The sequence below is a fragment of the Dermacentor variabilis genome, chromosome 3 (assembly GCF_050947875.1).
Source record: "Dermacentor variabilis isolate Ectoservices chromosome 3, ASM5094787v1, whole genome shotgun sequence".
Classification (NCBI taxonomy): Eukaryota; Metazoa; Arthropoda; class Arachnida; order Ixodida; family Ixodidae; genus Dermacentor; species Dermacentor variabilis.
The window spans coordinates 145178505-145199785 of record NC_134570.1 but is presented as its reverse complement, the minus strand read 5'-3'; the positions used below and the strand labels follow the sequence as shown (position 1 = coordinate 145199785).

The 21281-nt window shown below is 44.0% G+C and overlaps 1 protein-coding gene across 5 annotated transcripts in view; it reads left to right on the top strand.

Moving 5' to 3' along the window:
• LOC142576363 (uncharacterized) overlaps positions 1-2998 on the top strand; it is a 127844-nt gene extending 124846 nt beyond the window's left edge. For all 5 annotated transcript variants that reach the window (XM_075686468.1, XM_075686465.1, XM_075686467.1 and 2 more), the window contains one exon: positions 1663-2998. Coding sequence is in view for 3 of the 5 variants with exons in the window: in XM_075686465.1 (XP_075542580.1) it covers positions 1663-2904 (1242 nt within the window). In the remaining 2 variants the exon portion in view is untranslated. The remainder of the gene's footprint in view (positions 1-1662) is intronic.
• Positions 2999-21281: the final 18283 nt, after the last annotated feature.

The following is a 21281-nucleotide window of genomic DNA, read 5'->3' as shown; positions in this document are numbered from 1 at the left end:
GAAAAAAGCGGCTACTCCCACTTGCTGGCCATATTCAGCCTCTCAGCATTCCATGCAAGCCGTTTGATCACATCGGCCTCGACTTACTTGGCCCGTTTATTCTGTCTATCTCATGAAACAGATGGGCCACTGTAGCTACAGACTATGAGACTCGATTCGCGATCACCCGTGCTCTCACCGCCAGCTGCGCGACCGTCGTATGGGACTCAATGCTCAACAGCATCAGTTTCCAGCATGAGGCACTCAATAACGCCTAACTACCTGGGGCAGACAGTTTCGTTCGAAGGTGATCGAAAACATGCTACGGTTTTTTTCGAGGGATCATAACCGAACCGCGGCGTACCATCCATAGACGCATGGCTTGATTGAGTGAGTGAACCGATCAACGGACGAAATGCTGGCAATGTATGTGTCCGCCGACCACTAGGATTGGGACAATCCATTGCCTTTTGTGACGTTCGCGCATACCACATCAAGACATGAGACCCTGGGTATTCGCATTGGTTTCTCTTATTTGGCCAAAATCCTACGTTGCCCATAGACACTTCGATGCCTTCTTCCGCGTTTCGTCCTACCGAGTATGCTAAAGAGGACGTTGCTCGGGCCAACCATGCACGTAAAGTTGCCCGCGCTCGCGTCAGCGAGTCGCAGGTCCACCAGCAATCTCGCTGCATTAGCCATCGCAGGACTACCCACTTTGCCCCTGGGTCGTGTGGGCTCCTATTTTTCTTGGCATGCCATGTCGGCCTTTCCGAAAAGCTGCTGTGGCCGTACAGTGGCCGATATTCAGGTGTGCTGTTAAGTGACCGACGTGACGTAAGAAATCGTTCCACTGTCTTCGTCCTCATCCGCTCAACTCCGCACCGACATTGTGCACGACATTCGCCTGTAGCCCTGTTATGTCCAAGACAGATTAACTCTGTGTGAAGTGAACATTTTCCATGCTGACGTATTTCGACTGCACGGAGTCGGTCCTTTCGCCGCGGGAGGAGGGTAATGTTAAGAGCCACCTGTCATGCGGAGAAACAAGACCTTGCATAGCCAATGAGAAAGAGGACGAGCTGTCCTCCAACCCGTCATCTTTGTTTTTGTGGCGCATTGGCTGTCATTGTGTATAGTAGGCAAACCTGTTCTGGCATCTACGCGTAACAATAAATTGCTTGATGACGCAAAAGATATGCACTAATCCGCACTTGTTTGCCAGTCAACAGGCTGTGGTTATAAAAGCATATAGAAGCATATACATCTAGAAATATATCCCTAGATATACATACGGATGAGCGTTAGACGGTAGTGGGCTAGGCAAACAAAGCTTTGCTTCAAGAAATTGTGGCTGAATGACTAAACACTGTGCAAAATTAACATGATCGAAGCATACAACGAATACTACAAAGAATGGTCGTTTATTTGTTATTAAGGGTAAGCGAATATATCGTAGCATGCGTGTAGGCAGCCATCTAAGCAATTCAGTGTTATATGGTTCTCTCTACGGTCAATATTCTAATCCTTAGTAAATTGCGCATGGTATTAATATGCGGTTAAGTTTCGAGAAATATTTTCGGCCGGCCACGCGGACGTAGTATGCTTGTACTGTTATTCGTGTACATAGTATATCATACCGACGCAAGAAAGGTAACCGTTCTCTCTTGTTCCTTTCTTTAGGGATCGGACACCGACCGAGGACTCTGCATGGAAGGCAGCTGCGACATGTCGCAACCGCTAAACATGGCCCTAATGCATCGGTACAGGGAGACCAAGCCAGGAGAACGAGCTCGTGGAAGTACTACTCCAAAAATTTCAACTAAGCTGGGCGTTTCAGTTGGCAACAATGCTAGCACAGTCCAATTTATTGAACCAAATATACGCTCCAGTGAAATAGGATACCCTGCTTACAGTGGCCGTTTCACTCCGCAACAAGGAAACATTGCGACTAATACAGGCGTGTTAAGCACCCTAGCCACAGAGAGTGCAATGACCGTAGAACATTCTCACTCAGCCTTGGCGTTAACGATGACACCAGCGGTGAGCAAGCCCACAACTTATAAGAATATAGCAGCAGAAAGAACCTTCTATGTAGAACACTACATGCCTACGCAATCAGAATATGCAGTACCAGCCACAACATTAGACACGACAAGCGTGGTGGGACGAGAAGCTTCCTATCGAGGCAAGGAAGAAAGGACAGAAAGTACGACACGTGTTGTAGGAATCGAGGAGGTAAACATACCAGATCCTCCTGAAGTTGAAATGACATTTATTTCAAACCAGAGTGGATTTGCCACAACGGTGGCTACTAATGCTCGGGCGATCGATACATCACAATACCAGAATTCTTTGACACGTGTTGTGGAAACAGACCATGTCTCGAGCTCCGGGCCAAAAATAAAGAATGAATTCCATCTCGAGACGACTATAAGAAGCCCATCACAGCCAGTTACAAACACTTATAGTCATGAGACGGCAAGTAAAAACCCGAGTTCTAGTGAAATAACGACTCTCACAACATCTGACTTTCTATCAAATGAGATGGAGGAACTACACAAATTACCTGAATACAGGTATGAAACAACACCTAGTACACCTTGGAGTAAAGTTCCTTTAATAAAACAGGGAACTGAGCCTCGTGGCCATTCAACAGCCACATTAGAGAAAACAACGCATAAAACGACGGCGAATCCTCATTCCGTGACAATAGAACGATCAGCTTTCACACACGTCCGTAACCCACTAATCAGTCAAAACGCTGAAAGTCAACCTGAAGGACCAGGTTCTGACGAGATAGATCATTCGAGAAGATATCCATACGTAATATTCACCGACTTTTTTTACAAGTTTGCAACCACGGTAAGGATGTCAGATGTGGCATCAGATGGGCACGGCGAAGCACCTGACGCTGGTACATGAACTGAATGACCAGCAATGTCTGCTCCGATCATTTCAGTCGCCATTTATATCAGTGGTGACTGAATCGCCTCAGAAATAAAGCATTTTCTGTTCCCTTCTGATATAAAAGAGCACCTAATATTACTGCACTAGAAGCTCTGCGCGCTTACTATCTTGCATTTTCTAAATAGTAAAATGACACATAGCAGCTTATAGTATTATTCTTACTTATTCTTAAAGCTTCCACTGGTAAGCACCCCACAAACATGTATACGCGCTTCATTTTAATCATTCAGCTTTTTGTGTATGCGTGCCTGTTTTTAATGTGTAATGCACAGCAACGTATAATGCTCCCACTCCTGCTATAGCCCTATGTTGGGCTGCAATATACGTAAATAAAAAAAATTGGCAGAGGCGTAGCTTGGCTAAGCCTAGTGGATTGCGAAAGCAATCTTTTGTTCAGGTTGTAGAGTTCCATACTGCTCATCGAACGTGTAGATGCAGTCTCGTCGCCATTTAAAGCATCCATAAGGCTTGCTGTCGAACGATAAGGTGTCGCCAAAGTCGCGTCCTCATTGACAGCATGCATGATACTTGTAGATGCACCCAGATCATGAGATGTTGAACTCATTCGGCTGGCTGCATTATATGCACGCCGTTTAGCAAAACATTGTTCCCGCTCTTCATCCGTTTTTCCGCACGCCGCCGCTTCTTAGCTACAACACATCGTTGCAGCTTCACCTTAGACATTTAGGAGGTGAAACTCCCGTCAGCGCGAGCGAGCGCGGGCGACCAGATAAGGTCACAATTGTTGTATGCGCCGACGGGGCCGTATACAGTGGCGGCGCCATGCGGCGCGTCGTAGAAGCCGCAGCGAAAAAAAAATGCAGCGCCCGGGCAGGCGGCTTCGGCGCGCTCTCAACGGCGGTAATTTCTTTCCAGGCCGCCAGGCGCCGCCAGCACGATAACGCCTCCGCGGGCTTGTGACCTTTTTTGGTCGCCGCAAACAGCGGAGTTTCCACTCCTGAATGTTTCTTGCTCCGTGCCTTATACACAGCATCCGACATCCGTGGAGGATTCGCTGGGATGACTGCGACGAGACGAGTTGGAGGGCCGCTTTTCCACAGCTGGCATGACGTCACGTAGAGCGAGCGCCTCCCCCACGGCAGCGGCGCATGGAGGATTCGCTGGGACGATCGCGACGAGTCGAGCTGGGGGTGGGGGGGCGCTTTTCTACAGCTGGTATGACGTCTCGTACAGCGAGCGCCCTTCGCGGCAGCGGCACGCAGCTGCAGCATGGAGGATTCGCTGGGACGATCGCGACGAGCCGAGTTGGGGCCCCGCTTTTCCACAGCTATTATGACGTCACACATAGGTCACACTAAAGGTCAATGGTGGATTCTCCAGGACGACGGCCAAGAGCGTAAACCTGGAGCAGTATTGTTTTCGCAATAAAAGATACAGAGAGATTGATAGATAAATGATAGACACAATATGTCTGAAACTCGCAAAGAATTCTTCGCATTAAAAGCGAAGCTTCACACTACGTCAGAGAAGCGCAGCAGCTCGTGTACGATAAACTGTATCCCACTCCGTGTAACCCTGTCCAGTTTTCGTTCCTCCCCAAATTGAAACTAGCAAGAGGGGAAGTCCTAGCCTTGTAACAAAATACATCTTTGCCACCACCCCCACCGAATGCGGTGAGCACTACCGTCACGATTGAAGGCAACATGGTCATCAAGCCGACAATAATAATGATGATGATGACCTTAGTATCTTTGGCACATACCCACTTACGGGCAATGGACAAGAATCAGGAAGAATTTACTTAGCTGTTGAATGAATGAATATAAGAATTTCTAATCTTTAATAGGGAACGTTTTCCTGCTTCTATCTTGTTTCTCTTACCGAAACAAATTTTTCAGCCACATTAGCAGCTTTCATTTCAAATGATACAAGCCGAAACACCGCAAGACTTACTGCATATACTATTTTGCCAGCTTCAGCGCCATTGAAAGTAACATATTTCTACAGCGATGCTGTACATGGCTACGTATATCACAGTAATCAGAAAGCTGAAAGCTGTCCCCACTGCCATTAGGAAATAATGAAAATAAATGCGTGCACCCTTGTCAAACCCTATGTGACATGCTACAGCTTCGCTAGCCATCCACCTTCACAGTGGAATGGCTCCTCATCTTTTTATTTCTTTCATACTATGAACATACATGCCAAAATAGGGGTGGCTGTTGTTGGGCACAAGGGGCAGTTACGAAAACCAGGGTGGTTCACTAAAAGAAAACCAGAAAAATTCTTGCGTAGAATTAACTTTCAAACAATATTATACAGTCATACTCGCACGCATTGATCAAATAAATAATTGCAGTGGAGCATGCCTCTACATTCACGGACAACGAAGTAACTATAGTTGGACGCTTTAAATTCACTTTTACACCACCGCGATCGCTAAATATAATTTTACAATAACCCAGTGAACAGGCTACCGAGAGTTTTGTTACGTCGTTGTGGCATTTCACTTCATTTATTAACTCTCGAGGTCACACAGACATTACACCAAAGAGGGGCAATAGTAAAAAATAAAAGTAAAAATGTCTAAAGAGGAGGCACGTGGTGATAAATAGCCGACTTGAACATATTTGTGACAGCAACGGCGGATGCGAGAAGATGACTCCAGTCTTGACTTCCTTACGGAATGAAGGCTTCCTATTTCTTTTACACTCCGGCAACTGAACCTTTATTCGATGATCATTACGGGATGTGAAGTGGTTTAGATGCGAAAAAGTATCATTTTTAGGTCATTATTAGTGTAGTACATCTTATGAAACAGACGTAAGCGAGAATGCTGACGTCTAGTAGAAAGGAGACGTAGGTGAAGCTGTTGCTTCATGCCAGAAACACTGGCTAGGCGACAATATATAGAGAGGATAAGCCTAGCTGAACGGTTCTGAACTGATTCTAAAGACTTTCTTAGTGAGCAAGGTTACGGGTCCAATGGGGGCGAAGCGTAGTCAAGTTTAGAACGTACAAGTGTTTAATATACTAATAATTTCAACGGAACCGGAACGAGCCAGAAATTCCCCCAAAGAAAACCAATGGTACTGCTAGCTTTGTTAACAACATGGTGGATATGTTTATGCCAAGACGGGATTTTAGTGATATGGACACCTAGATACTTGTAGCTGTCAGCGAAGTGGAGAGGGCAACTAATAAGATCTTAGCCTTGTGAAGCGGGTGGTTCATTTTTCAAGGCACTCTAATTGCTGTACATTTGTTAATGTTTAGTTTCATAAGCTATATGTCACACCGAAAGGAAATTTTATTAAGGTCACAGTGAAGAACAGAGAATTTGGACTCATTAGAAACTACGCGGTACAGAACACAATCGTCTGCAAAGAGCCTTATATTAGAAGTAGCAGAATCAGGCAGGTCAATAATAGAAATTAGAAAAGGAAATGCCCAATGACTGACCCCTGAGGAACACCAGATGCTACAAAGCATAATTTAGAGTCATGACCATTCACAGAAGTATACTGTGTTCTATTCCGCACGAAACAGTCAAGCCATTTAAGCAAGTTGCAGTCAAGATAGAGTGCGCGGAGTTTCACTAATAGCAGTCAACGTAAGGCCGTGTCAAAACCTTTCACAAAGTCAAGGAAGAAGAAGTCAGTCACTGGAGTTCAATCTAAAGCAGAAGTCAAGTTATTAGTACAGGTCAATAATTGAGCCTCACAAGTACAACATTTAACGAAAGCCATGCTGCTGCAGCCTTGAAAAGTTATTAGACTTGAGAAAACTAGCAAGGTTGCAGTAGATTATTTGCTCTAATAATTTGCATAGAATAGAAGTTAACGAGATCGACCGATAGTTTAAAGGGACGCTAAAGGCTGTTTAAAGGGACACTGGGACTGTTTAAATACAATTCCATAAACTGGCAATGCTTGTTTCATGCCAAGAAAGGACTTCAATTACGAGGAAATTGCATTTGAAGAGGCCGAATACCTTTTTCGAAATTCAGATCTCCCGCCACCCAACCTGCAGAGTGGTGACGTTACTTACGCCATCACCACCCCTTGCGGCCGTCGGTGAGTATAACGGCACCCAAGCAATGGCGGCACCGAGCCAAGAGGATTCGCAGCTACATCAGCGTTTTTGTCAAGAGGCGTAGACCGTTCGGACATTCGCCAACATAACATGGAAATTGAATTTTCTGCTACTTGCAGCTTGAGCGAGTTTCGCGAGTCCGCAAAAGCAGCACAGCACTACTCGATAACGAAACTGCTGAAACGCCAAAGCGTGGACGGCACAGAGTCAAGCGAAGACGGAACCTTTCGACCACCCGCGTCGTTGTCAAGAGTAATTTCAATGAGTTCTCTTTTTCTAAATATGAAATAACACTGGATAAGTAACATTTTACTTCGCCTTCTAATAAATACAGCGGTCTTTATTGCAACCACCGGTTGAATACTAGGGACATAATTTACCTCAGGAGTGGCTTCGGCATCGGGCAAGTGCTTCAATGTCTCAGGGACGAGTCCAATCATATCCTGCATTTACTCCGTATCTCGATTAATAAGGCCCTGTTCGCGATAATATTGATGCCTTGGATTTTCAAGCACTAATCTATCATTTCAGCTTGACCTAATATTTTCCTTAAGTGTCCCTTCAAAAGGTTATGAATAGCAACAGGCTACTGGACCGGAATCACCTTCGCCGTCTTCCTGTCGTCCGGCCGTGTTTAAATCTGTAAAGACTGAGGAAAAACATATGACAACAAAGCAGAGGAATATATCACAGTACTCTTAAGAAATTTGGAATTTATGTTATCAACACCCGCCAATGAGGACAGTTTAGCTTTTTTAATCAAATTGCATATGCGATCAACGTCGATCAAAACCCGCTCCACCTCAACGTACGTAAAAGCAAGTGCGGACGGCGAAGTATCTGTCAGAGAGTCAGGAAAAGCTAGTGAAAATGTGTTAAAAGCCGTTGAGCAAAGCCCACAGAGGACAGGACGTCGAGCACCAGTTTTCAGAACCACTTCTTTGGGCTTTATACGTTGAAACCCTGCCAAAACTTATTAGGATTAGTTGTGAGCAGATGTGGTAGCGTTTCAGAAAAAAAAGAAGTAATACTCTGCTAAGCGGATGTTCATTTTACACTCAGATGCGATAGCGATAGGGACAGGGATGCGATTTTCTTACACTATTTTAGACGACGGGACAAGCGTAAGGGAATTAAAAAATGAATAAAGGAATGGCCGCTTAAACAAGGTATAATTGATATTGAGAAAATTGAATCAGGGGATTTGGTGACGACGAGGTCAAGGATGTTGTCAGAAATTGCTGTTAGCCGGGTAGGCTCTTTGACAAGCTGCGGAAGGCTGAATGTTGAACATACAGAAGAGAACCTGAAAATTGGAGTGAGGATAGAGCCAATGATGGGAAGTCAAAAGCCCACGCAATGCATGCCGGGGAAATTGAAATCACCGAGTAAGAATATTGGTGCCTCTGAATGTTCAACAACTATTTGGTTAAGACAGTCATACAGTTCATTGCAAAATGTGGATGTACTATCGGGTGGTCGATAGCAACCGGCGAATATCACGTCTTTGCGATGAAATTAGGAAATATGCGGGTGCTAGTTGGAATCGGTTGGCGCCGGACAGGAGTAATTGAAGTCGCAGGGAAAGGCCTTCGTCCTGCAGTGGACATAAAATAAGGTGATGGTGATGATTATTATGAATATACCAGCACATGAATGCAATCTGCAAAGGCACGTGTATTTTAACATAGGCGATATCAAATGAAACAGCAATCAAGTTCCCGCTGTCACATCGTCCTATTCGGTCATTTATGTAGATATTAGATATTTTATGCCTTAGTACAGGCTAATAGTTCGAAGTTTTTAATTTTATCTCAATTCCAGGTCTCGACTTAAACAACTATATATATATATATATATATATATATATATATATATATATATATATATATATATATGTATATATATATATATATATATATATATCTATATATATATATATATATATATATATATATATATATATATATATATATATATATATATATATATATATACTTTACACCTGTTGATCGGCGCAGACAGGGCGTCGCGCAGTTCAGAGAGAGAGTACAAAGTAATCGTCGCCACGCTTATTTTGTATGGCCGCGGGATGCTCACTCGAACAAGGCAGGGGTTGCTCGCGGCGAAATTTATTGCCCTGCTGCCTACATTACCGCTGGCAGAAGCAATACTGTTCTGCTGAAATTCATAAGCAGTATCGGTTAGTGAGCAATACACGTAGCGCGTTTTCTTGATGAACAATTTGTTGTACTCGAGATGATACAATTCACCAGAGGACATCCCAAATTTAATTAACTCATTTCTAGTTATTCTAGCTGCCCAACAGAAGTCTTCTTTAATGGATATCGCGGATCGTTTCAGTTTCTTTTTTTGTGTTAGTATTTTTCCGTTAGTTTAAATTATAATTGCGACAAATAATTACGATATCACTTGGTGACACTCAACAAAGCGCGTTGGAGGCTATTGAAGACTTTCTATCAAACACAGGCCTTGAACTCTCCCCCGCTAAATAAGAGCTACTGTTATAGCGCCAGTCCAGACGCAGGGTCAGAAACCCTGCGTCTCTGGAAACTCTGCCGATATAAATTCGAGATAATGATGGGCATACCATAGCGATCATGGACTCGTTCAAGATTCTAGGTATTCTCATTTATGCCACAGGCTGTAAGTCGATGGCCCTCGACAGGTCCACTGGACAGGCTAGTAATGTCCGAAGACTTGTAGCCCGCGTCTCAAATCGATGAGGCGGTCACAAAAAAGACAATTTGCTCACTGCTTATCAGGCATCCTTCCTGAGTCTTGCTATCTACGTCGTGCTATACCTTAATTGGGGTAAAGCGGAAAAGGTCAAGCTCGACTCCCTAATCAGAACCGACCTCAAGCGCGGGCTCGGCCTTCCGCACTCCACAAGGACTGAGAAGCTGCAGGAGCTAGAATTCCATAACACCATCGATGAGCTAATAGAAGCTCACACTGCGGCTCAAATAATGGGACTTTCATCCACAAAGCCAGTGATCAAGATTTTAAAGATGCGGGAATCCAACCCAGACATAAACCGGCGACCAAAGTTAGCTTTACCCGGGAAACCAGAACTCGCATCATGGCTGACCCCGTCCCCCGAACATCTACCCAGTGGATAACGAGGGTAGAAGATTCGCGAGAGCCAAGTCCATACTTAAAAAGATCCAGAAACAGAAAGTAGATGCCCTCTTTGTCGATGCTGCCAGCTATAACAGTGGGGATAAAGACGCTCTCTCGGTGGTAGGCGTGGGGGGCAACCAGGTCAATGCAGCCTCTGTTTATACGAAGTTTGCCGATGTCGCGGAGGAAGCGGCGATCGCTCTGGCTTTTCACAGCTCCAAAGTTCCTCTTAACGTCTTCTCGGACTCGCGCAAGGTGATTAGATCATTCTCGTCCGCCCTCGTTTCTGAACAGGCGAACAGTATTGTGATAAAATCACTTTTAAGGGCTAAGGAGAGCATCCAAGGAGGATACCACGTGTCGTTGTTTCCAGCCCATCTAGAAAGCTCCATTAACATGCTTGGATGTAATCCTAACGCGCTTGGAGGTCTACCGGAGAGCGCGCGATTTCACGCGATCAAGTACTACATAATTTGAAATGTCCAATTCGAGATAGTCCTGGGATAAATGAAAAAATATAACCTTAAACTGATAAGCTCCTTACTCTGATGTACAATGTCAATTCCTGCCTAGCTTCTACGATGTAATACCGACAGCTTGCTACGGTGCAGCTTAAAATTAATTCAGATGCCTTGTTGTCAATTTTCTCATATTTGGTGATACTTCGCTCTATATACGGCTGCTACACTGGGTTTGCGTACTTCAGGGGATGTATTCTGTGACGGTCACTTTTGGCGATACTATCGCCTTGGCCACGCCTTTATCATTGGCGCGCACTGATTAGCTGGCTGAGCAAAAGCGGATGAGCAGCTTGGCTAGTTCAGCAATATGGCATCCGATTTTGCTCAATCAGAAAATCAGCGCGCGCCTAGGTGACGCTCTCGCTGTAAGTAATTTTTGCAGAATACGTCGCCATCAGCGACATCACAGGTGTTTTTTAATCCAGTAATTTGACCGCTGGTGTTGCATCACTTCGTTTTTGTCGTAGCACTGACGCTTTTACGTTCGCAACCTATTACAACTATATTCAAAATTCCGTGTCCAGTGTAGGCAGTCAGCAAATTGGAGGACAACCTAATTATATTCAAATACATAGTTTCCGGCTTCCTCGTTGTATGTCATAACAAAATGTGTCTGGTATTTCCGTGACGGTGGCATGAAAAGTGTACTTGTAGATTGTAGATGTACTTGTAGTACTTGTACATTCATTTGCCAGTTTTTGCACCAATATCCTGTCATGTTTATTTCCCGTCATGCTTAAGGGCTAATTAAGCTCTTTCTGGCCAACCATGCCCAGACTATAGTTTGAATATATATAGAAGCAAACAAAGAATATTTATCTGCAGTAATAGGTAATTTCTGGCTCAGTATTTGTATCTGGCCTTGTTCCTGTATCGTTTTCGTGGGACTGTTGTTGCCCAGTCACGAAATAGCAAGTAGCCAAACTATCCGTCCTTTGTGTAAATCAGCGACATCACGCAACGTTTGTTTGGATTAGACATGTGCGCTCTCAGAAGCTGGCGCCTATCGCCACGCCAGCGTTGTGGCCCCCAGGGCTGCAGGTCAGCGAGCGTCGTCAGTTGATGTGTTTCTTTTGGCGTATCACACCACACGTGCTCTGTCGGCCAGCGAATATTTCCTACAATCGGTAGTGCCTGAAAAAACGGTATGAATTCTCGTAATATTCAAACGTCTTATCGCTATCCGTCCAAATATTAGCGCCAACTTACACGCATTCAATAGCTTAGCATATCAATGGCCACATAAGAACAACCGTCAATGCGCGTATGAGCGCGTGAGTGGGTGCTAGGCTAGGGGTCGATCGGGTAGGCCTCATCATCATCCTCACGTCATCTGGATCATCCTGGCATTCCATGGGTTTGTTTTTCTTCCGAGTCGGGAGAATCATCACTGGACTTGGGAACTTATAGTGTCTGAGTCGGATCTGTCACTATGCAGGAGCAGGAGCAAAAACGCACAGCGCGACGTAGCGTCCACGTTTTCCATGTCGTCTATAGCTGCCCTCGACCGGAAACAGGCCACCGCGGCAGGAAGCAGAGTCGGGTGAAGGAAATACGCCACGCGAACTTCCTGTCAAATCTGCCGATTCCGGCGGAGCAAGTATCTTTTCTCCGCAGAGCGATACGGAATCAGTGGCTGGTCCCATTCCGTCATTGGAACACACAACCCACGCTCCTATTCTGCCATTGGATTAGGATTGGTCCATACAGAGCAGAAAATCCTGACCTGGATCTACCATTGAAATTAAACATTTGATTTAAGTGCCACCATCAGTTCCGCTGGCTCTGAACCATTCATATCTTCCAGATTTTGTAACGGTCTCACACACACAAAAAGAACCCCAATGACAGACATCGCTAGAGTGTCGACATTATCTGTAAAGCTTCTAAGGTGATGTGGGGCTCTTTTCAGAAAATGTTGAAAGCGGCTTTCGACACGGGACGAGTTGTTGCAAAGGTTGCTACCCGCCTGCCCACAGAAGATAACAACGAATTCAGCTGAGACCCATCACAAACTGAATGTCTACACTCAAGCAAAGGACCAGGCAGGATTCCGTAAAGGCTACTCAACCATAGACCATATTCACACTATCAATCAGGTGATAGAGAAATGTGCGGAATATAACCAACCCTTATACATAGCTTTCGTTGATTACGAGAAAGCGTTTGATTCTGTCGAAACCTCAGCAGTCATGGAGGCATTGCGGAATCAGGGTGTAGACGAGCCGTATGTAAAAATACTGAAAAATATCTATAGCGGTTCCACAGCCACCATAGTCCTCCATAAAGAAAGCAACAAAATCCCAATAAAAAAAGGCGTCAGGCAGGGAGATACGATCTCCCCAATGCTATTCACAGCGTGTTTACAGGAGGTATTCAGAGACCTGGATTGGGAAGAATTGGGGATAAAAGTTAATGGAGAATGCCTTAGTAACTTGCGATTCGCTGATGATATTGCCTTGCTTATTAACTCAGGCGACCAATTGCAATGCATGCTCACTGACCTGGATAGGCAAACCAGAAGAGTGGGTCTAAAAATTAAAATGCAGAAAACTAAACTAATGTTTAACAGTCTCGGAATAGAACAGCAATTTACAATAGGTAGCGAGGCATTGAAAGTGGTAAGGGAATACATCTACTTAGGGCAGGTAGTGACGGCGGATCCGAATCATGAGACGGAAATAATCAGAAGAATAAGAATGGGCTGGGGTGCGTTTGGCAGGCATTCACAGATCATGAACAGCAGGTTGACATTATCCCTCAAGAGAAAAGTGTATAATAGCTGGGTCTTACCAGTACTCACCTACGGGGCAGAAACCTGGAGGCTTACGAAAAGGGTCCTACTTAAATTGAGGACGACGCAACGAGCTGTGGAAAGAAGAATGATGGGAGTAACGTTAAGGGATAAGAAAAGAGCAGATTGGGTGAGGGAACAGACGCGAGTTGATGACATCTTCGTTGAAATCAAGGAAAAGAAATGGGCATGGGCGGGACATGTAATGCGGAGGGAAGATAACCGATGGTCATTAAGTGTTACGGACTAGATTCCAAGGGAAGGGAAGCGTAGCAGGGGGTGGCAGAAAGTTATGTGGGCGGATGAGATTAAGAAGTTTGCATGGACGACATGGCCCCAATTAGTACATGACCGGGGTTGTTGGAGATGCATGGGAGAGGCCGTTGCCCGGCAGTGGGCGTAACCAGGCTGATGATGATGATGATGAAATTGGTGCGGTCAAATTTCGCGTTAGGCAGTGTGGTATCGTTCTTGAACTTTCTTTCTTTATTTTTAAAAATTAAAATCCAGTAAATCTAAGAGTTTGCACCATTGAACATGGGGAAAGAACTTCGTGCGGGACACTCAGCAGCAGTAATTTTTTAGAAGGCCCAGAACTGCTTTCAACCATAGGAGAAAAAGATCGGCTGTTGCATTCATTGCGACGGGTATTATGTTCAAAGAAACTGGGTAATTTGGTTTCGAAATTGTTATAGTTCACTTCTTTTCCTTGTGACCCCTCTCGTACATGTACCGCAAAATAGATATTTGGTAAACCTCCTACTCCTTTCAGATAACACTGTGACTACGGTAAAAAACTCTTCGTCTACTGCTAAGTTTTGTTTCTGCCGAGACCATCTAATCCCATTTCAGCATGTCATGGTAGAGGGTAAAGCAGATATCAAGTTTCATTATGAGCTAGAAATTGTTTTCTTCCAATTTTGTTCATTACAATTTTCAGCTAGCCAACAAAGCGGTGCGCACTGGTTTAGGAACGCTCACATAATTTTCCATTTCTGATCAATCTTCCAAGTGCGTTTTTATCAGCTTAAGCTATTACGTCGACTTGCGCTTCTTCGGTCGGCCTTATGCTTTCCGTCAGCAAATCTGCTTATATGCCAGTCGCCAATAGCTGGCGCTGACGTAAACTCTGCAACACCCATTTGTCTTAATCTATCCGGAACCCCCCCCCCACTTCAACAATGGTCAACTCTAAAAATTATGGGACTGATGGTCCACGAGTCGGGAACTGGAACTGCTTGGCTCTCCAAACCTAAAAAAATTGGCAGTGGGTTAGCTCAGCTATGCCAGGATATACGTAGCGTAAAGGTACGGTTATGTTTGGTTAATTTTCCAGTCTTTTGGGCCGACGGGCGGTGGCTCGACTCTCTTTAACCTGCATGTCGAGTGCGCTGCATCAACTGTCTCTCCCGCACATTTATACGCGCGGTGTGCCCTCCTCGCGCATGCGCAGTGCCGCGCGGTGCCGCAATCGTAAAGGCGCGTTGTCTGACGTTATCGGCGCGCGGGCGAGCGTCTTTAGACGCCGTGGGCGTTGGAGCGCCTTGGCCTGGTTGGCCGGGCCTGGTTATGTTGGTGGCGCCAGTGCGTCAAACCATGGGTCGAACTGTAGGGGCTATTGTTCTCGCCAACGTGACGTAACGTGTGCGCGCGTTCACGCCACGTAACACTAGATTTTAGGCTAAATGCAGCAGCTAACGCACACGGCGCCGGCGCGTCTGTGGAGCCTGCGAGGTTACACCTCTGTGTGGTGTACGCTTGTGCGCTCGTCATTTGCCGTCATCATTCGGGGATACTTGCGCTGGATGTCTTTCACTTCGTGTAAAAAACTCAGTACGCTGCGGCACGGCATCGAAGAAGTTGTCCTGTGTTCGGGTGCACGTATGCGCTTGCACACGGATAGCCTCAACGGGTGTTCAAGTCTACGCGCGCTCGTAACTTGCTCATGAGGTAAGCCCATTGTAATCTTATTTGGTTTGCATAACGTAGGTTCTAAAATCATGTGTGGTAAGCCGGTGTCGCGAACAGAAACATTGTGTCAAAAGACCACTATGCAACGTCTTAGGGCAAAGATGACGCATAAATGGGGAAAGGGATCACCCTATCTTCTCATATCGATTCCAGTGGCAGCGCGATCGGCTCGATCGCAATTTCCGTTTGGTACATCTAACCTTTTGCTCATTCGCGTTAAAAGCGTAGAATAAAACTGCGTTCAGTTGCGCACTTGTATTGACGCTTGTATTGGCTTGAGAGCATACTGTATCCGATACAAGAACTTCTGTTAGAATACGGAAATAAACGTTCGGGGCAATAGCATTGGCTCATTACCTGTGATCGTTACTTTCTTGCTTGGGTGCACGTTTTTAGTGTGACCAGAAAAAGAGTTCTTCACCCTGGCAGCTCTGCTGTGTTTCTTGGTGCAACTTGTTGCGGTGCAGCAACACGTGTTGCTTCGAATGATGTCTGGGCAGTCAAGACATTCGTGCCAGTAAGCAAGCAATAAATGGTGTATCAGTGCGAAAATATTTGGACATATAAGAGAAGCGAATGGTATCATTATAGACTCTATTTTACGAATAATTCAGTTGTATTACTAAAGCGGAGAGTGGATATGCATGAAAGTCAGATTGCATTGATACTCAGCAAAAACAAGGTAACTTATCATTACTAATTAATCCATTTATTTTACTGAAAGGCAAGAAGCTGTTGTTCTACTGGAGCTGAGAAGAGGTCTGCTGCCTGCAATTGGTACATCCCTCTCAAGTTATCCCAGTATTGTAGCTCTCAACGTGAGTGGATTTTTTTCTCTTGGCTATTTGCTACCTGAATCATGACCATCTACTCAACTGTGTAGGTTATCACTGCTAGTGACATTGGAGTGCTGGTGGACAAGCACTCCTTTACGATTGCAATGCATATGACAGAGTCCAGCTGTGGCAGTATGCGAAGGTGTTAATCTATAAGCCAAATTAGGCTCTTTGAGGTAATATGGTAATATATTGATATCATTGGATTGTAGTCTAGCAGGCAAAAATGCTAAACAAGAAGTTATCTTAATTTGCACTTGGTAACATGTGCAAGCAATTCAGGCTGTTATACATGAAATGGGACATTTGGAGAATAGCTTCAGAGTTAAGTGATACCATTATAATTTCTCTGTAAAGCATGCAGCACACTTTAGCATTGGGGGAGGCTGGCCATCAACAGGCGTCTACTTACTGTAAAGTTCAAATGAGGTGTTACTGTTAGAGTGACTATATGTGATTTATGGTTTAATTCTAATCTTGTATGAGGCAGGCATAGTTTAACCCCTTCGCTAAACAATAAGGATGTAATATCTACGTATACAAGTATTACCAATTCATTTCTGCCATTTGGACAATGGCAGAAATGCATGGGTAATACTTGTACACATAGACATTACATCACTATTGTTTAACGAAGTGGTGCCCTGCATGCTAAAATTTACAGGACTATTATTAGGTATTGTCAACTTTTGTTGTAACATTAAGGCACCTTTTATACTATTACAGATTACCAACATTGTGTACCATCATAGTGTGATATTTGCGCTAAACGTATTTGACTTTGCTATAAAACCCTGCAAAGTGGTGCATCCTGAATTTTTTTATAGTTTCTGGCCTCAGAATGCACTTCACGTTATATTTGTGTTTGCAAGAAGACTATAATGCAGTTTTCTCTCCTTATATTTTGTGTCACTTCAAACTGCGGCCAGCTAAACCACTGGGCAGCAATAGTAGAATCGCTACTGCGTGTGGAGCTGTCTTCAAACACACACAAGGAATACATAATTACTTTTTAGCGCAAGACAACGGACACAAGAAAGACGACCAAAACAAGGCGCTACTCTCAACTGACATTACTTTATTGCGGCACTTCTTTATAGAAAGCAGAATCTAGAAGAACATGTGCTGTCAACTCCATGTGCAGGAACCACCAACATCCGATCACAAGAGCACACTCATGCGACAGAGTCCACAAAACCATATTGAGCACTGTACAAGGTTAAAGAAGGCACACTAATGTACTGTGACCCCAATGACTATGAAGAAAGCTTCCGATAACTCTCGGGCGGTGGTATCACGGCTCTTTTTCAAAATCGTAGTATCACGAAACATTGCGAACATGAGTGATCCATACCAACAGGCACAGGTGCAACGCCATGTTTCGTGATACTATGATTTTAAAAAAGGGCTGTGATACCACCACCCGAGAGCTTCCGGAAGCTTCCTTCATACAATCATTGGGGTCACAGTGAATTAGCGCGCCTTCTTTACCGTTGTACAGTGCTCAATATGGTTTTCTGGATTCCGTCGCATGAGTGCGCTCTTGTGATAGGATGTTGGTGGTTCCTGCACATGGTGCTCACTGCGCATTTTCTTCAAGATTCTGCTATCTATAAAGGAGTGACGCAATAAAGTGATGTGAGTTAAGAGTAGCACCTTGTGCTTTCGTATTTCTAGTGTGCATTGTTTTGCGCTAAACAAAGTATTTATGGATTCGCACCAACTAGCGCGCCAACGCATTGTGTTGAACGCAAGGAAATGCGGCTTTACCTTGTTTGACTGTGTTGCTGGCACTTCTCAAGTACTGTCTGTCCAATAAACTTGGTGGCACGGAAGTTTCGTCCACTTCTATGCGTCGCTTTCTGTTTCATTGTGGCATCACAACACAGTATAATCATAATGTGTATGTACTTTTTCTAAGAGACCCATATTCCTATCCTTATGTTATATTTGCTGTCGCATTATTTATGTGCAAATGACCAGTGCTCGAAGTTCCATTTTATCGCAAAGTAAACTACTGGTACCTAAATAGTTTTGTATATCAGAAAAGCAAAGCCGAAGTGCCGAACAGTACCAATGAGCAGCCTTAGTGCAGTGTGAAGTAGTCAGATATTATTGGTCACGCAAAAGCGCACAGCGTACCTCTTTATTACTTGCTGAACAATTAAGCTGTGTAAACGGAGTATTTATGTTGCTTCAACCACATGGTATTGGCCATTGCTCCTGCCCTCCGCAAACTTGAAAGATTATCACGGCATTTCTTTTTATGTCTTTTTCATTAATAGAGTGGAATTACTGCATGTGTAACTAGGAAACGGATCACATAGACAATCAAAAGCCAACAAAGTGTAAACTTGGAACATTGATTGTACAGTCTGATGAACCAGAACAAGTAGAAATACACCATAAACGATTGACAATTAACTTTTACTTAAAACAGGGGTAGAGCATACAGTAAACTAACTGTATGCTCATACGGTGTCACATAAACTAAAATTTTAGTGTAGCTGTCCAGTGTATGCTTCTATTCTTGCATTCTGTCAGAGGGACGGCAACGTTTTGCATGTCTAGCAACTATACTGTCTATATACAGTGGTAAAAATGTGCGAACTGTATTTTTAATGGTTTGATAGCATGTGTAAAAAAATAAAGCCATACAATCAACGCACCGGGATGTGACTTTCTCTGCACATGTTGCAGGTTCAGAAAAGTATGGTGTAAGCTGTTGCCAAGGTCCCGAGCAGAAAAGAAAGCCTGTTTAAAAGGGTCCACACCACTGATCTCTACTACAGCATATGGACAGCACATCGAGCGCCCTCGACTGAAGCGAACCTTGTCCCGGAAGTTGGTGCTTCACAACTTTGCAGCAGCACTTCGTTTTCACGGGTGTGTGGCATTTCTTCCCCTACCATGCATGCCTGATGTGCCATAAACAAACCAAGCACTGTTTCGAGGTGTCCAGCATTTTTCCATTGCAGTGTCCACAGTGTTGCTAACATAAGTGGCGTGCAATGGAAACACTGGTAAATGAGAGAAAAATTTTATGTTAGTGAACACTATCGTATACGGGTTCAGATTGTCATGACAACGCTTACCAGACATGTAGAGACCTCCTAAAATCTGAAAAAACCACAACGAAATCTTTTTCGGCAGCAATATTATCTGATTGCATGCACAAGTTAGTCCACCATATGCCCTGCTTCAAGGACAAGTGACTGCATTTCCACTGGCTTCACCTGCATCCGGTGCGGTGTGTTGCATCCAGCAAAACGTATTAGAAATCAGTGGTGCACAGTGTTTTGTGTCCCCTTTCTCGACGCCTGCTGAACACACGGTAAACTGTTTCCAAAGCAGAAAACCAAGGGAAAGGGCTCTGAACACATTGCATGTTAAAGTGGCTGGTACTGGGTAACGCAAGTACAGTGGCATCGTAGAATTGTACCAGGCAACGTAGGAGCCCAAAAAGACTGCTGGTTACTTGCAAATGGCCAACGCATTGTGAGCATGCTGAAGTTCTTTTTTTATTCTCATAGCTTATTTAGCTAGTAGAGAAAGCTTTCAGAACTGGAGAAGAAGTGTTGGAAGCATGAAACAGTTCACAAAACCAGCTTCAATATATCATGTGTCTGCATCACATATTTTAATGCCTACATGAGTGAACCCTCTGGTTAAGATGTAGGAGCGATCATGATGTTTGCCATGCATTATCCACTTTATCTACAGGTGAACCCTACCTTCAGATTTAAGCTGATGTTGCGTTTAGAGAAATTATGGCCGAGAGCCAGCTTTTGAGAATGCAGATTGAGCTCGACAGATCAAACGCCAGAACAAGTCGTTGAGGATTGCAGATCTAGAATCTTGAAAGGCCCGTTCATTTAGTGGTGTTAATATTCTGTTCAAAGTTGTTGTTTGACACGTTCATATGGTGCCCAAGCATTGCGGCAACAACTTCACTTGGAGTACATAACAAGGGTGTACTCGACGTAAGCTAGTGGCTTTTTTTCTGTTTTGCAAAACTGGTTTCTTGTTCAGTTGAGATTTTCAAATTTTGCACTGTTTATTAGGTGTTGCGTCCTGTTTCCTTTTCTTGCAGCTTCTTAGTTAAACATCTAAATAGTGAACACAACTTGGCCTTTTGCTTGATTTTCTAGATTACACACCCTTGATGCGAAACAGTTTTACTTCAAAAGTGCTTGTACCATAGTGAAACAATAACTTCAAGCAGCCATAGCCACCAATAACACGCAAGAGATGGTTATGAAAATTGCAATATTGTTTTTTGATCTATAGGGTGTCCTAACTATCGTGCACCAAGATTTAGAAATATGTAAATGCGATGTAACTAGACAGAGCGAAGGTAATGTTGTTTGTCATCGCTTTGAGATACTGGGATTATTTTTTTGCATTCTGCCTAATTACACAATTCTGAATTAGTTAATAAATATCTGAAATATATAAATGAAAAGTGTAAATGAAAAGTTGTAGAGCAATTTGAAAGCCTCCCGATAGACTTTTTTGTTACTCATAGAATGGTACATAAAAGTGTTTTTCCAAGGAATAAGCCTGTGAATACACGTAAAGTGTCTTGAGCGGCCAGTCATGTGTCAGTTTTGTGGTGCAAAGCCACGAATACAACTTAAATGGGTTCTTTTAAGAAAAAAGACTTAGCTCAGAAAATTATCCTTCTTTATGCAGCCTGTGAAGACAACGTTTCTTAAACATGGCCATGGCCCTCAAGGAAAATGCGGAGGCCACAGGCAGTTCCTCCAGTGACCGTGAAAAGGTCCCCTGGGGCACAAGTCTAATTTGGCACCCCCACCTTTCTCTTGCAGCTTTTCTGTATACTTAGCTAACCAGGTGGGTCAAAGATGGCAAAGGGAAAAAAGAATCAACAGCTTCAAACATAGAAGTTGCTCAAGCTGAATGCATTTTAAGTGTGAAGTTTTCCCTTATCATTTATTAAAAAACTGGCTATAAGTATATGATATTGTCTTCATACGGACACCTCTT